The sequence below is a fragment of the Palaemon carinicauda genome, chromosome 8 (genome assembly GCF_036898095.1).
Source record: "Palaemon carinicauda isolate YSFRI2023 chromosome 8, ASM3689809v2, whole genome shotgun sequence".
Taxonomy (NCBI): domain Eukaryota; kingdom Metazoa; phylum Arthropoda; class Malacostraca; order Decapoda; family Palaemonidae; genus Palaemon; species Palaemon carinicauda.
This window is the reverse complement of record NC_090732.1, coordinates 109546973-109561588: the sequence shown is the minus strand read 5'-3', so window position 1 is coordinate 109561588 and position 14616 is coordinate 109546973. Positions and strand designations below refer to the sequence as shown.

General features: G+C 46.1%; 1 protein-coding gene across 2 annotated transcripts in view; it reads right to left on the bottom strand.

Moving 5' to 3' along the window:
- LOC137645826 (acidic fibroblast growth factor intracellular-binding protein-like) overlaps positions 1–14616 on the bottom strand; it is a 165155-nt gene that overhangs the window by 81037 nt on the left and 69502 nt on the right. For both annotated transcript variants that reach the window (XM_068378803.1, XM_068378802.1), the window contains exon 6: positions 2085–2342. In XM_068378803.1, coding sequence (XP_068234904.1) covers positions 2085–2342 — 258 coding nt within the window. The remainder of the gene's footprint in view (positions 1–2084; positions 2343–14616) is intronic.

The window sequence follows — 14616 nt, the reverse complement described above, 5'->3', positions numbered from 1 at the left end:
TAAAGGATTTGGTCTCACAAGGCTCCATGAGCTTTGTTGTGCCCAACAGGCACTATGTAGGCAGTAAGTCCGAAGAGTTAGCCTCCGAGACTCATTGATAAGAGCGGCGGGGACAGCAAGCAGTCAGCAGGGTATCATAGTCTACAGCAGAGACCCCTTAGGGAAAATGCTAATGAGACTCGTGCTGCCACTGTCTACAATTCTCCATGCAAGTGGAAAGATTGCAGGACACTGGTGGTGGAGCTGCTCTTCCTCGAGAGGGAAAACGCTGGTCGCTGTTAGCAACATTCCCCGCAGGCAGGAAGATTGCCAGACAGTGGAGGTGGAGCGGCTCTCCCTCGGTAGGAAAAACGCTTGTCGCTGTCGGCAAATCTCCCTGCAAGCGAGGAGATTGCAGTGATTCTCCCTCGTAAGGGGAAAACCTCATCACCTAGAGGATGTTAACTTTCCTTGAAAGAGAAAGTTACTTGACACCCGCAGGCGGGCCTCCATACCACGCTCTCTGCTTCCTGTCAACATGCCTTGTTCAAGATGAAGGTTATCCTCCAGTGCTGCCTGACAGAAGTGGAGTGGCTCTCCCTCACAAGGGAAAAATGCTCGCTGCCTGACAGTGGCGGTGGAGTGGCTCTCCCTCACAAGGGAAAAATGCTCGCTGCTCTCAGCAATTCTCCCCGATAACGAGAAGATTGCCGGACAGCGGTAATGGTGCGGCTCTCCCTTGAAAGCAAAAAACTCAACACCTGGTGCAGGCTAACTTTCCTTCAGAGTGGAATATTGCTTGACACCCGGAGTGGGCCTCCGCACAGCACACTCTACTTCCCATCAACAAGCCTCGTTCAAGTTGAAGGTCGCGCTGCCTGTGAAACGTAGCCAAAGTCAGTTTCTGGGTTCTCCCCAAAGGGATCCCCCGACTGGAAAAAATGCGAAGGCAACCAGTCTGCCACTGCTCTTGTTCCTATGCAGGGGCTGTTGTCTATCAGCATGCAGGAATGAAGGTGAACAGCAGTAGAGGAAGCTGCAGTAAACTGTAACATCCTCGGAACCCTTCCTTAGCGGGGAGACCCGAAAGTCTCAAGAGAGATTGAGGGTTGCCGAGACTTTCTCTGGTGTGGACGCCGTTGCTTCGCTATGGGACACAGCATAGTCTACACTTAATGGAAGTCTCCAGTTACATCTGAGAAGAAAAAGATCTCATTTAAACTTTAGGCCAATTAATTTTAATTGTAAGCCAATTAAAGGGTTTTAATGGGAGAGCAAGACTACGTCTTAACACTACCAAGCCAAAATAAAAGATGACGGTCAGTTGCTAGTGCTGGTGTGAGCGGGGTAGCTTGTGTACCCTGCTTCTCACCACCACTAACCAGTAGAGGGAAGTTACACCTCACAAAAGCTCTAACAGCAAGTTTCAGCTGTCACCGAAATAATACTCCCATGTAAAGAGCAAAAGGTTTGTATGTTGTGCTGGAACAAGTACTGTATTAAACAATATTTGAGTACAGCTTAAAAATAAATTAAATTTTTAGTCCGCTTCCAGAACAAAAATACACTAAACATTTAATTATTTCCTTCTTGACTGATAAAAAAAATCCATACATTGGCAATGTAAACATTCTAGGAATAAATCTATGGTAAGCCTTAATTAAGTAGGGAAAGTTAAACAACTAAATTTAACCTTCACAATAAAATCATATGGTGCTATATGTAATAAATGACCCTACATGGATAGAAGATACATCATACTTACCAGAAGCTCATCTTCTGAGTGTAACAAAGAGTTGATTCAAGAGCATTTCTTTAATTAAAGAGATCAAAAGTACTGTATACAAAAATAAAAATACTGTAGACCTATTTAATGAAAGTATTAACTTCCAATTCAAAATGAAAAATACACACAAATAATAGTTTCCAATAATAATTGAGTAAAACGAGTAAGTACATGGATGTACATACAGTAGCTGAAAAAACCCCATTAAGAGGCTTAAGATTTACTGCATGATGGAAAAGTACACATTTCAACTTATAAATATTGTTAAGAATAATATGCGTGAGAGTAAAACATATATGATGACAGGTTCAAGTCTTACTTGGTCATGAAATCTAATGCACTACCAGCATCAGTGTACACTTGAAGGAATATTTCCAGTTCCGATCCTTTCCACCGAGACTGACGACATGGGTCAATGATTTTTTCAACAGTGTCGACAAAGAAATCGCGCAGGTCACGAGAATTGTTCAGGGAAACACCTATGTTGATAATTGCTCTAGAATATACCTTGAAGTTTGTCTCCACTTCCGAACACATTCGGTCAGGAATTTTGCCCCTTAAGTGGCTGAGCGTTGCACTGTTAAAAGAAATTAATATTGTAATTAAGTGGGGTATACATTTACCATAGAGAATTAAAAATTCAATTTAAGTATACTCTCTTAGACTGAAAGGTTGATAAGAACTCATAATTGTATCTTTCCTGAAAAAAAACAGGTTTGTTATAATAAAATTTTATATTTCTATACTAATCTGATGTTAATACAGTACAGTATTTCTTCTTCTCCAAAAGCCTGGTTTGATTAACGCTTATCCGTGAAATTTAAAAATTTTCTTAATTTATTTTGCTTCAATAATTACATGTTCTAAATAAGTAAATGGAACCCTCTAGCAATATCAGTAACGGTAAAAAGGCCACGTTGCCGCCTTTGTTAACCTAGTCATTCAGTTTCAAAATTATCACTTCTCTTGATACTATGAATCAGGGAGGGTGGGCATGTATATGAACATCAGGTAAATAAAGAAATACAGTAAGAAATTTTATTATTAAAATTCTGTTTATTTCTATGAATACCCTTAAGTTTCATATTACTTGACTTCCATACTGTTGGAGCTGGCACACACCTGAAGGAAAGAGCAGGATAATTTTAAAGCCAAGTAATTTAATGAGAACAATGGTTACTAACCTAGTTTCGATTACTTGTCTAGAATACTTTGATAAACTAACTCAGAATTACTTTGACGACATCCCATGCCGCTACTACGAGACCTAGAGCCCAATAGTCTTCATAAAAAAATCATGCTTCTTTATGGTAATGTTTGGTGAACACCGACTTGGAATACCATTGAGCTGTTGCTAAAACTTTCCCCAAAGACAGATTTATATATTAAGAGAACTCCTAATATCATGCACCTTCACTTTCAAGCATTTTATAACTTTTGGATCTAATTCCTTGTGTGCCTCTATGACCAAACTTTTAACAAGGAATGACATAGCATTTTTGATTTTTGGGTAATTAGGGACCCTCAGCCCAGAGAACAAATTAGGAACACTACCTCTACCTCTCTATAACAGACCTAATTTAACATTGTTACTGGTCTTAAAATATCTTATATTAATTATTCATTACTTCTCATGTTGTTTATCTATTTCCTTTCCTCACGGGGCTATTTTTCCTGTTAGAGCCTTTGCCATTCTTCTTTTCCAACTAGGGTTGTAGCTTAGCTAGTAATAATAACAATATAGTACAGTACTGTACTACCTTTTGTTTTGTCCAAATACCTGTACAACTGTACTGCTCTTATTGGACAGAGAAAACTATTCTCTAATAAATTGTCTTCAGTCTTCATCTAGTTTCAGTGAAGAGATGTAAAAAAAATGGGGCAAACTCTTACTTAGAATCATTCTTGGCTCTGAATGAAAGTAAAAGAGACAAGATCACTCTGTGTTCCTCGAACCCTACCTTGATTAACAACACTTGTACAATAATTCGCCTATTCGTTTAGCTGACACAAAAGACAACAAGAAACAGTTTCTTGGTTGTGATATCTTTCATGGAGAGATTTTCCACTGGTTCAAATCTCGTCCCTTCTGTGCTATAAAACCACATCCAAATTCTAGAAAATTGACTTAACTACTGGAGGTCTCTCAATAATGAAAGATCTGAACACATCCACTATAATACCTGAAATGGATAAACATAATCCTTAATGCTTCAATACAGAATTATGCATGTACTGTATCTCTGTTCTTTAATGGCTGAAAGAGTCAGTTTCTTCTTGTAAAAAGAAAAAAAAAAATTATCCATACTAGTTCTAATCATTATTATTCTATTACACCCTTTTCTTATTTCCACTAGGGGTATTTTTCTAAGACAGATGACATTGGAATTGACAACATAATGCCCATACCTTACCAAGCCCTGGTGGAAATAAGAAAAGGGTGTAATAGAATAATAAAAAATTGCACTGACAATTGATGAATTCACTTCTGGAAGGATGAAAGGTGGTAGAAATTAATTATAATCAAAGTAATAAGAGAATTTCAAAGCTTGGCAGAAGTGCATAAAACTATCTTTCAAATGGTTTTTATATGAAAAAAATGATCGAAAAATCAAACAGTAGTAAGATTATGAAGAAACACTAAAATAACATTGTTACAATGGGGCTAAATTGTTCCCCTTAAGTTAATTGTGTCATTTTTGCTTTCATTCACAACTAAATTATTAAAAGACTAAGTCAGTTACAATTTTTTTCACTTCCCCTTATAAGAAATGGTTGTATTTCATCTGACAAGTGTTAATTGTTTAGTAAGAGACTATCATAATATTTTGAATATACTATGGATATTGCAGGTAGTGCTCCAAATTGACTATGTAAGATTAGAATGTAAGTTCGTCCTCTATCTAAAAGGCAGTGTCTTTTCTTTCTGAAGGTTTGGGCCCAGGAACTTAGTAAGTTTTAATTCAAATCTTATATAAGCCTGGGAGATTATCATTTTAAATATTAGGAGTAAACCTACATCTCTGAATTTTTTAGAAAGGTTTCTTTGGAAAGAATTTTAGAGACTGTTCAATGACATACCAGTTTGCTATTTATTTCTACTAAGGAGGGGTACCCATGTTTTCTCTTTTTTGTGGGTGAGGGACATAGTGATTGGCAGTTGCTGATGCTGCCTTTCTTTAATATAAGTATGTTCTTATAAACTTCCATGGCTCTATCAAATGCATTTCAAAACTGCAACACAAGAATCACCTGAAGGCACCACTCTTCAGCCATGCCTTTTGATTATGCATCCAATGCACTGGCAGGAGGGTTTTATTTTTGTTTTTGATGGCCCATGTTGATTTTGATTCATAAATAAGAGCTGGCTTTATCATAAAGCCCACAGCTTTTATGCACAATGTAAGTGTGAGACAATCTTTGTAGGCCTTTATTCCAGGGGCTATGGCCTCTTCCTTCATAATGAAAGTCTGAGATGCCATACGTTTCCAAAAAAAGGCCAGTCTCATCCACATTCAAAACTTGTTCACGCAAATAATGCCCTTCATTGATGATGGTCTGGAATGTCTCGTTTATGTACTCATTAACCTCTTGTTTGCCAACAGAGCCAGGTTCTCCATGTAGGGACACACTCTTAGGGTTAAAATACTTTTGAAATTTGTCAAACCAACCCTTGCTTGCATTAAAATCTAATGGTTTGGTGATCCTGGTTCTAGGTTGACATCACCTCCATGTATAAACTTGTGATACAGCTGCATAGCATTCTCGCGTATGGTGTTGGTATCCAAAGCAATTTTCTTCCTACAATCACTTATCCAAAGGGCTAATGCAGACTCCATCCTTACGATGCCCTTATCGCAGTTAGTGACCACCCATTTTGCTGTCTTGTTAAAAGTGATATTTACCATTGTATCTATATTCTTTTCGTTCTTCTTGACATATCGCAGGGTAGATTTGTTTATACTATAATCGTGGCCTACATCTGCTAAGCTTCTCCCTTCCCTAAACATGTTGAGGAGTTTTATCTTCTCCACTAGTAAGCATCTGTGCACTGCCAAAAGCCTTAGAAGGTACTGTATGTTGGGCTGCAATTGTTTGACTTGAAAACCATTAAAAATTTTACCAAAATTGCAAAAGATACAGATAAAGATACAAAGTGACAGGACAACTTGGGATAGTGAATACTAAAATTTGTTTAAAAGTCATCTTGCAATCAGACAGCCAATCAGCTGCCAAGATACTGATTATCATGCTCTGATTGATCATGCCTCCTCTACCTACCAATAGCATTCCTTATACAAAATTCTCTGGACAAGTTATGTTACTCACTCCATGCTTCCTGCATTCTATTTTTCTTACAGATGTGTGATTCTTTGTATCACCTACTGCACACTACATTTGTTTTTCTTCCCGATTAAACTATAAACATTGCGTTTTAACCACTGAACAGAAACTCTTGATAATGAGAGCATCATCGTCATCACCATCATCTCCTCCTACGCCTACTGAAGCAAAGGACCTCAGTTAGATTTCACCAGTCGTCTCTATCTTGAGCTTTTAATTCAATATTCTCCATTCTTCATCTCCCACTTTTCATTTTATAGTTCTCAGCCATATAGGTCTGGGTCTTCACAGGGTAGTGTGATAGGCCATGAACTGCCTTCGGGACCTCTCCATAGGATCTCCAAGGCTGTACACTTACCCTCAAACACTACCGCAGGAAGAGCCCTGAGGCCATTAATCTCACGCATGAAGTTAATGACCTCTAGGAACGGCGACTTCACCTCGGGATCTTCAGTCTCCACGGCCGGTGAAAGCCGTGGAAGTGGCTGATCCCTCGGTCCCGCTACATCCGTAGGTGTAGGGGAAGCGACATGCTGCACGGGTGATGACATGCCCCATGAATACCCTCGCTCTGGCCCTAAGACCGAACCAGGCGTGTATTCAGGAGTCAAGGAGGGACCCTGGCAGGGTCACATCCCAGACGGAATGCATCTAGGTTCCCACTGCGACCGAGTGCGTGACTCGTTGCTGCAAGCCCCACGAAATTTCCGAAGGAGCTCGAGCGCGAGCGGGGTCGCTGGGAACTGCAGCGCTCACACCAGGAGGTGTAGACAGGTTAGTCGCGTGAGTGGTGTGCGCGGCCTCACCTGTTACATGGCCAGAAAGCATGGGGGTTGGCTGCATCTCACGCGGCTGGAATGCGCGAGAGCTAGTCTGGTCATGCACGACCGGCCGCCATGCCGTGGACTGGGCTGCGAGGTGGCTCCATGCCGGGCCCAAGTCGCGCGGGTCGAGTCGTGGCTGTTTGGGCCTGCTCTCTGCTCAAGCTACACACTCAAGTCGCGGAGTCGGTCCGCATGGGTACCCCAGTGGAGGTAGTCGTGCGTACCACGGATTATTCACAAGAGACTACAGCTGAGGTTTCTCGTGCTGAAGCCAGGACTCTTATTTCCACGCTCAAGAGCGGTTCAATTCGCGTCTGAGCAGTAGCTCGGGGGCCCGAGGACCCCGTCACCATGCTCTGGGAGATGATACCTACACCTTCGAGCACGGTTGTCGTGCACGGAGGCCTTGCGTGAGATTCGCCGTGAACAATCCTACTAGCACAGGGAACACGGGAATCTCGCACGTCGCCCTCATCTTCCGGAGGAGAAGAGGTGTCTCAGGGCGCCATGTCCCTTCGACTACGACTGGCCTTCCTGGCCTTCTTCGCTTTCCTTTTCTTCCTCTTCCCCTTTCTCCTTGGGGGGAGAAGAGTCAGAGTCAGAAGATGAAGACGAAGAGGAGGAGAGAGAGGAGGAGGAACTAGAAGAGGAATACCGCCCACGCTTCCTCTTCTTGTACCCCCTCCGAGGTACAGTACTGGAACGGCGGTCAAGGCAACAGCAGACGACACTGGACACGGATGAACAACCTGAGCCAGGTCCGTAGGAAGAACCATGGTTGGTGAACTTAGTGAGCCTGAAAAACATGTTGCCTCCGTAGGAGTTTTGGCAGATTTTGATTTTAACTGACTAGTGGGCAAAGCTGTATAGGTTTTGCCAGCAGTGGTTAAAGAAATCTCTGTGTTTAAAACCTTACTCTCCCTTGTTTTAACAGGGAGTCCAGCAGTTATTTTACCTTTGTAAAAAGTTTGCATTTTGCCAGGAACAAATGGTCAGCAACAACAGGGACATCAGGGAACATGGGAGTTGATAAAGTTGCAAAATCAAATGCATTCATGTTTTCATCATCAATCGGGTCCTTCAAATGTTGTTCAATCTCGTGCGCCAGAGTTAAACGGCGTTTTAACAAATCCAAGTCAGGCTTACCTGATAATCCGAGACGCCCAAAGCTCCCCCATCTTACCAGTTTACGTGTCGTCATCGGTATCAGACGGTCCAACAATCTGTCGGGTGTGCTTCGAGATCGCCGAAGCAGCGGGAGCGCTAAGGTCACCTGCTTCCCCGCTTCCCCGGTGAAGCCCGAAAAATTCCCGACAGGCTGTGAATCCAAGCTTCCCAAAATCACTCACATACTCCTCCGACTCGGAGAGGGCATGAGGAGACTTCACTGTGGTAGTTTCTTGAGACGACACTTTGCACCGGCTCCCCACTCTTCTTCTTCTTCGGAAGAGGAGCTCTCCGAAGCAGAAGAAGCTTTAGGGCTCTGGCGATATTTGCGTCGATTCTCGAATGCTTGCCACTGCAAGGGCGGCCAGGATTCACACTCACAGCAAGGAGAACCTTGAGAGCAAGGTTTTCCCTGCATGTTGGGCAGAGCGTGTGCAGGTCCACAGAAGGTAACGAAAGCCACCTACTGCAGCGCCCGCCAAGGCCTACACAAAATCGCATCTAACGAGTAATTTTCTCATCCATTACAATCACACAACTACTAGTACACAAGTACAAGAGAAGGCAAAAGGCTGCAGCGTAGAGAGCGGAGAGTAGCACAGCCATCCAGGTTGAGCCGAAGCGAATGAATGAGGAAAGCGGGCTGGTGGTGGGATTGGGGGGGGGGGGGGGATCTAAGCTCCGTCCCATACCGCTAGGCAACCAATCAGCACAACTGCCAGGTTTTCTTTCTCTTTGGCTGTTTCAGCGGAGCTGAAGCGAATTCCTATATTAAATGATTACGAGGTTTGTATATCGCGTCGGAACAAATAATGTTTTTTTCACTTCATCATATATCTGACAGCACTACAGTACTCTCATATGAAAAGCTAACAAATTTATGGCATATACAGTACAGTAGAAGGGGTTAATGTGTTATAAAATGCAATACTTTAGTGTTTTTAATTAATAATTTACTTTCTTGATTAACAAAAAAGTCCTTGGAGACCACACAGCACTTTCCCAAAAATAAGTTTTTCCTTTGTCAAAACTCCTTTATTAATTTACTTTTTTAATTGTTTAGCCGAAAAAGAACTACTGTATTCTTAAAAAAGCATTAAAACCTGAAAAAATATAAACATATCGGCTGCAGAAATTAGAAATATAGATTTACATATATTTATAAAACTGCGATGTACTAAAGGGTCGATGAGTGAAACGTGACATGTACTTTATTTTCTCTCACAAAATATGACAAATTCGTAGATATTTTATATTTTTCCCAACTATACAAACCTTAGCTATTTACATGGGGTAATTACTTCGGCGTAGCTGAATGACGAGCCATAAAAGTTTTAACGAGGGTTTACTACCCCGCCGCTAGCGGGGGGGGGGGGGGGGGGGGGGTAAAGAGGGGTAGCTAGCTAACCCCCCCCCCCCCTCACACACACCGGTGAATGCTTCACTTTGCTTAGAGGAAGGACTTATCTCGGGGGACAGGGCTGGCGGGCACATATGTGTAAATAGCTAAGGTTTGTATAGTTAGGAAAAATACAAATTATCTACGAATTTGTCATTTCTTCCGTAACTGAAATACAAACCACGCTATTTACATGGGGTGACTCAACCCTTAGGAAGGGCGGTAAGTCCCCTGCCATACTGGCTTTGGCTTGCCCGGGGACCCCAAATTCGAGAGTGTAAGTACTCAAGAAATAAGGGGTCCCTGCTTCTCGCTGGCAGCCGTGAAACTGCTGCGGCCTACATAAGCTGTGTGTGAAGGTGAGAAGTAACTCGTCCTAGGAAGTTGACCTGGAGTTCTTCAGAGGGAAATCTAGGCTAGGACTCTCCCAATACCACCTCGTCAGGGTATGGGGACATGACAGTATTACATTTAAATACTAGGAACACAAGGGAGCATGGCTTACCTGCAGAGGTTTGAGGTCAGCTGTGCAGAGAACCCAGGATGCTGCTTTCTCCAAGGGAGGAGAGGATGAAGAAAAGAATAAGGGCCAGACAGATCTTTTCATTCACGCAGACTAAAACCGGGTAACAATGCCCTCACCTTCTGCTACTTGTCCATTAAGGAGCCTGAGGTTAGACCAGCTGTTCTGGAGCCACCACAGGGCTGATAGAGAATGTATCGAGCCTCCTGTGTGTCACGTCTTGCAGGTAGTGGGCCGTGAAGGTGGTCTGACGCTTCCACACCACAGCTTGAAGGACCTGTGTCACTGAATAATTCTTCTTGAAGGCCAGGGACGTAGCTATGCGCCTGACATCATGCGCTCTAGGGCGACGTGACAGAGGAGGGTCAAGATTCAAGGCCAGATGTATCACCTTGCGAATCCAGGCCGAGATTGTATTCCTGGTGACCCTCCTCTTCGTCTTCCCGGTGCTCACGAACAAGGCTCGCACCTGGGGACGAACTGCAGCTGTTCTTTTAAGATACAACCTCAGACTCCTCACTGGGCACAGTAGGAGATGGTCTGGGTCATCTGTTACAGAACGGAGACTCGAAACCTGGAAAGAGTCGAACCTAGGGTCCGGCAATCCCGGATTCTGAGTCTTGGCAACAAACTCAGGGACGAAGCTGAACGTTACCTCCCCCCATCCCCTTGAATGGGCGATGTCGTACGAGAGACCATGTAGCTCACTGACTCGCTTGGCCGAGGCCAAAGCTAGCAGGAAAACCGTCTTCCAGGTAAGGTGGCAATCAGAAGCCTGGCGTAATGGTTCGTAGGGAGGTCTCTTCAGAGACCTGACAACTCGAACCACGTTCCATGGAGGAGGTCTCACTTCCGACTGAGGGCAGGTAAGTTCATAACTCCGTATGAGAAGGGAAAGTTCCAGCGAGGAAGAAATGTCCATTCCTTTAAGCCTGAAGGCAAGACTTAAGGCTGAGCCATAGCCTTTCACTGCCGAGACTGAAAGGCGCATTTCCTCCCGCAGATACACGAAGAACTCCGCTATTGCTGGAATAGTGGCATCGAGGGGAGAGATACCCCTTCCACGACACCAACCACAGAAGACTCGCCACTTCGCCTGGTAGACTCCTGCGGATGACTTGCGCAGGTGACAAGACATCCTGTTCGCAACTTGTTGCGAAAATCCTCTCTCTGTGAGGAGATGCTGGATAGTGTCCAGGCGTGAAGTCGAAGCGAAGCTACGGCTTTGTGGTAGATGTTGGCGTGTGGTTGTTTGAGTACCTCGTGACGTGGAGGGAGTTCTCTCGGAAACTCCGTGAGGAGTTGCAAAAGGTCTGGGAACCATTCTGCGTGATGCCATAGCGGAGCTATCAGGGTCATTGAAAGATCGACCGATATTCTGGTCTTGTTGAGCACCCTCCTCATCAGACAGAACGGGGGAAAGGCGTACACATCGATGTTGTCCCACTGTTGTTGGAAGGCATCCTGCCAGAGAGCCTTGGGGTCAAGGACCGGGGAACAGTACAGCGGGAGCTTGAAATTCGGCGCTGTAGCAAACAGATCCACCGTTGGGGAACCCCACAAAGTCAGGACTTTGTTGGCTACTTGAGGATCCAAAGACCACTCGGTACTCACTATCTGCGCCGCTCTGCTCAGACTGTCGGCGAGCACATTCCTTTTGCCTGGAATGAAGCGAGCCGCTAGCGAGATCGAGTGGATTTCGGACCATCTCAGGATCTCTACTGCAAGAAGGGATAGCTGTTCCGAAAAGATACCTCCCTGATTGTTGATATAAGCCACTACCGTGGTGTTGTCGCTCATTACCACCACGGAGTGGCCCGCCAGGACTTGGTGGAACTTCTGAAGCGCCAGGAACATGGCCTTCATTTCTAGCAGGTTTATGTGAAGGTACTATTCTGATTCTGACCACAGGCCTGAGGTCCTGTGGTTCAGAACGTGGGCCCCCCACGCTTTCTTTGATGCGTCCAAGAACAACATCAAATCCGGGGGAAGGACGAGAAGATCCACTCCCTTTCGTAGGTTCTCATCCGCCACCCACCACCGGAGGTCCGTCCGTTCCGCAGGACCCATAGGGATCAAAGTGTCCGGGGAATCGTGACCTTGATTTCACCTGGACTTGAGTCGCCACTGGAGGGATCTCATTCTGAGGCGACCGGGGGGAACGAAACAAGCCAGGGAGGAGAGGTGGCCGAGGAGACGTAGCCACGATTGGGCTGGAAGTTCTTCTCCATTGAGGAAAGGTATCGCGACCTTCCTCAGCCTTGCTATCCTGTCGTCTGATGGGAAGGCTTTGTGGTAATTGGTGTCTATGACCATGCCTAGATATACCAGTTTCTGAGAGGGCTGCAGAGAGGACTTCTCGAGATTTACCATGATCCCTAGATCCTGGCAAACTTCGAGGAGCTTGTCTCGGTGGCGAAGAAGGGTTGCCTCCGAGTCCGCTAGGATCAACCAGTCGTCCAGATAACAAAGGAGACGGATGCCGAACCTGTGAGCCCACGAAGAGATGAGGGTGAACACTCTGGTGAACACCCGAGGGGCTGTGGAGAGACTGAAACACAGCACCTTGAACTGGTAGATCTTGTTGTCTAGGCAAAATCTTAGGTACTTCCTTGAAGACGGATGGACTGGGATCTGGAAGTACGCGTCCTTCAGGTCCAGTGTACACATGAAGTCTTGTGGTCTCGCTGCGAGTCTGACCGTGTCTGCCGTCTCCATACTGAACGGAGTCTGCTTGACAAACCTGTTCAGTGTTGAGAGGTCGATGACTGGTCTCCAGCTTCCAGACGCCTTTCTCACAAGAAAGACTCGATTGTAGAAGCCTGGGGACCCGTCCACAACCTCCTGGAGAGCGTCCTTCTTCAACATGGTCTGGACTTCTGCCCAAAGGGCTTGCCCTCTTGCCGATCCCATGGCAAGAGAGCTCAACGACACTGGATTCGCTGTCAGGGGAGGTAGAGAGGCTGTGAACGGGACACGATAACCCAGAGCGATCACGGAAATCGTCCAGGCATCTGCCCCAAGTTGCTGCCACCTTGTCGCGCAACTTTGTAGGCATCCCCCCACTGGTGGACATGCAGGGGGACTGCCAACCCTAGTGTTTACGGCCTCGGCTGTTACCTCTAGGGTTCTTGCCTCCCCTGAAGGACTTCTTACTCCTACTCTTGGCAGGAAAGGGCTTAGACACCTTCGGCTTTGCTGCAGTGGTCTTCTTCGTGTCCTTAGCTGGACGGGGCTGTTGAGCTGCTGGAGGTTTGTAGGGCCTCGATGTCAGGGCCCTATGGATGAGGGAATCCTGGAATCCTGGGTGGACTTCCTCCACCTCTCAGCGGTAAGCTCCACGTCCTTAGGCTCAAACAAACTCTTACCGAACACGGAAGAGTGTCTGAGCCTGCAAACCTCCGAACTGGGAACCTTCTGGTGGAACGTCTCAGCCACAGCGTCCCGACGTTTGAGAATCATATTGGCCCACAAGCTCGAGACTTGGTGGGCCAGAAACTCAATGGTCCGTGTGCCTGAGTAAGAAAATCTCCAGTGCCTTCCTGGTGCTTTCTTTGAAGAGGTCCTCAGACCGCACCAGGATGCCCAGAGACCCCAGCCAGATGTCCAGCCACGAAGTTGCCTGCATGGCACACTTAGCGACTTTCTCCTGGCTTAGGATCTCAGTGGCTGAGTAGGACATATGCCGGTTGGAGTCTCTCAAGAGGGACTCCCCCGGTGAGTTCTTCCACAAAGTGATGCATCGGAAGACCCAAACAAGACTCCTCAAGGATCTCAAAGTACCTCCTCTGATGGACTTGAGGAGGAGGGAGGAGCTTGTTACCGGTGCTGGATCTGCTGGAGGAGGCAAGCTCAGAGAGCTGGCCCTCGACCTTGTCCCTGGCACTCTTCATCCCCTGAGACCAGGGCAAGGCTGCACTGGCCCTAGAGGGTTTCTGGGTGCTGTAGACGCAGTCCAGGACCGTGTCCTTACCTTCATGAGGAGGAATCTCAGGGTCTGGGATTCCGTTGAGGTTTCTCATGAGGGTCAGGACTTGCCAGAATGCGTGTTCTGACTCTTGGTGCTCTCCTCCTGAAGGACTGGCAGCGAAGTCTCCCGTCCCCAGTGGCTCTTCCTGGGGGGACACGTGGACATCCTCGAAAGGTCTAGATGGCTCCTGCCTGATCCTTGCTGACGATTTAGGAATCGTCTTGGAGTCCTTCTGTTCCCTCCTGGGCGGGATACAGGACTCGAGTAACGAAGGGTGCAGGCTCTTTTCCACTCCTGGACGAGAAGACTTCTTAGGGAGAGGCAGAGCTTCCCCCATTGGTGCGATGGGGGAATGGTCCGGCTTGTCCGACTCTCCTCAGGATGAGTAATCCTCATTCGCAGGGGAGGGAGAGAAAGTCTGGGGGGGGGGGGGGGGCTTGTGCAAGGATCTGCGAGGAGATAAAATAGACCTTGGAGGTGTTTCCATGGGAGAGACTCCTCTCTTCCTCTTCAGGGGGGAGGAAGCTGCCACTGGATTGCGACCCATGTCAGAGAGGGCGGGCTTCATCGCCTGCACAAGAGCTCTGACTAGGGTACCGAACCAGGGCTGCTGGCTGACAGTCG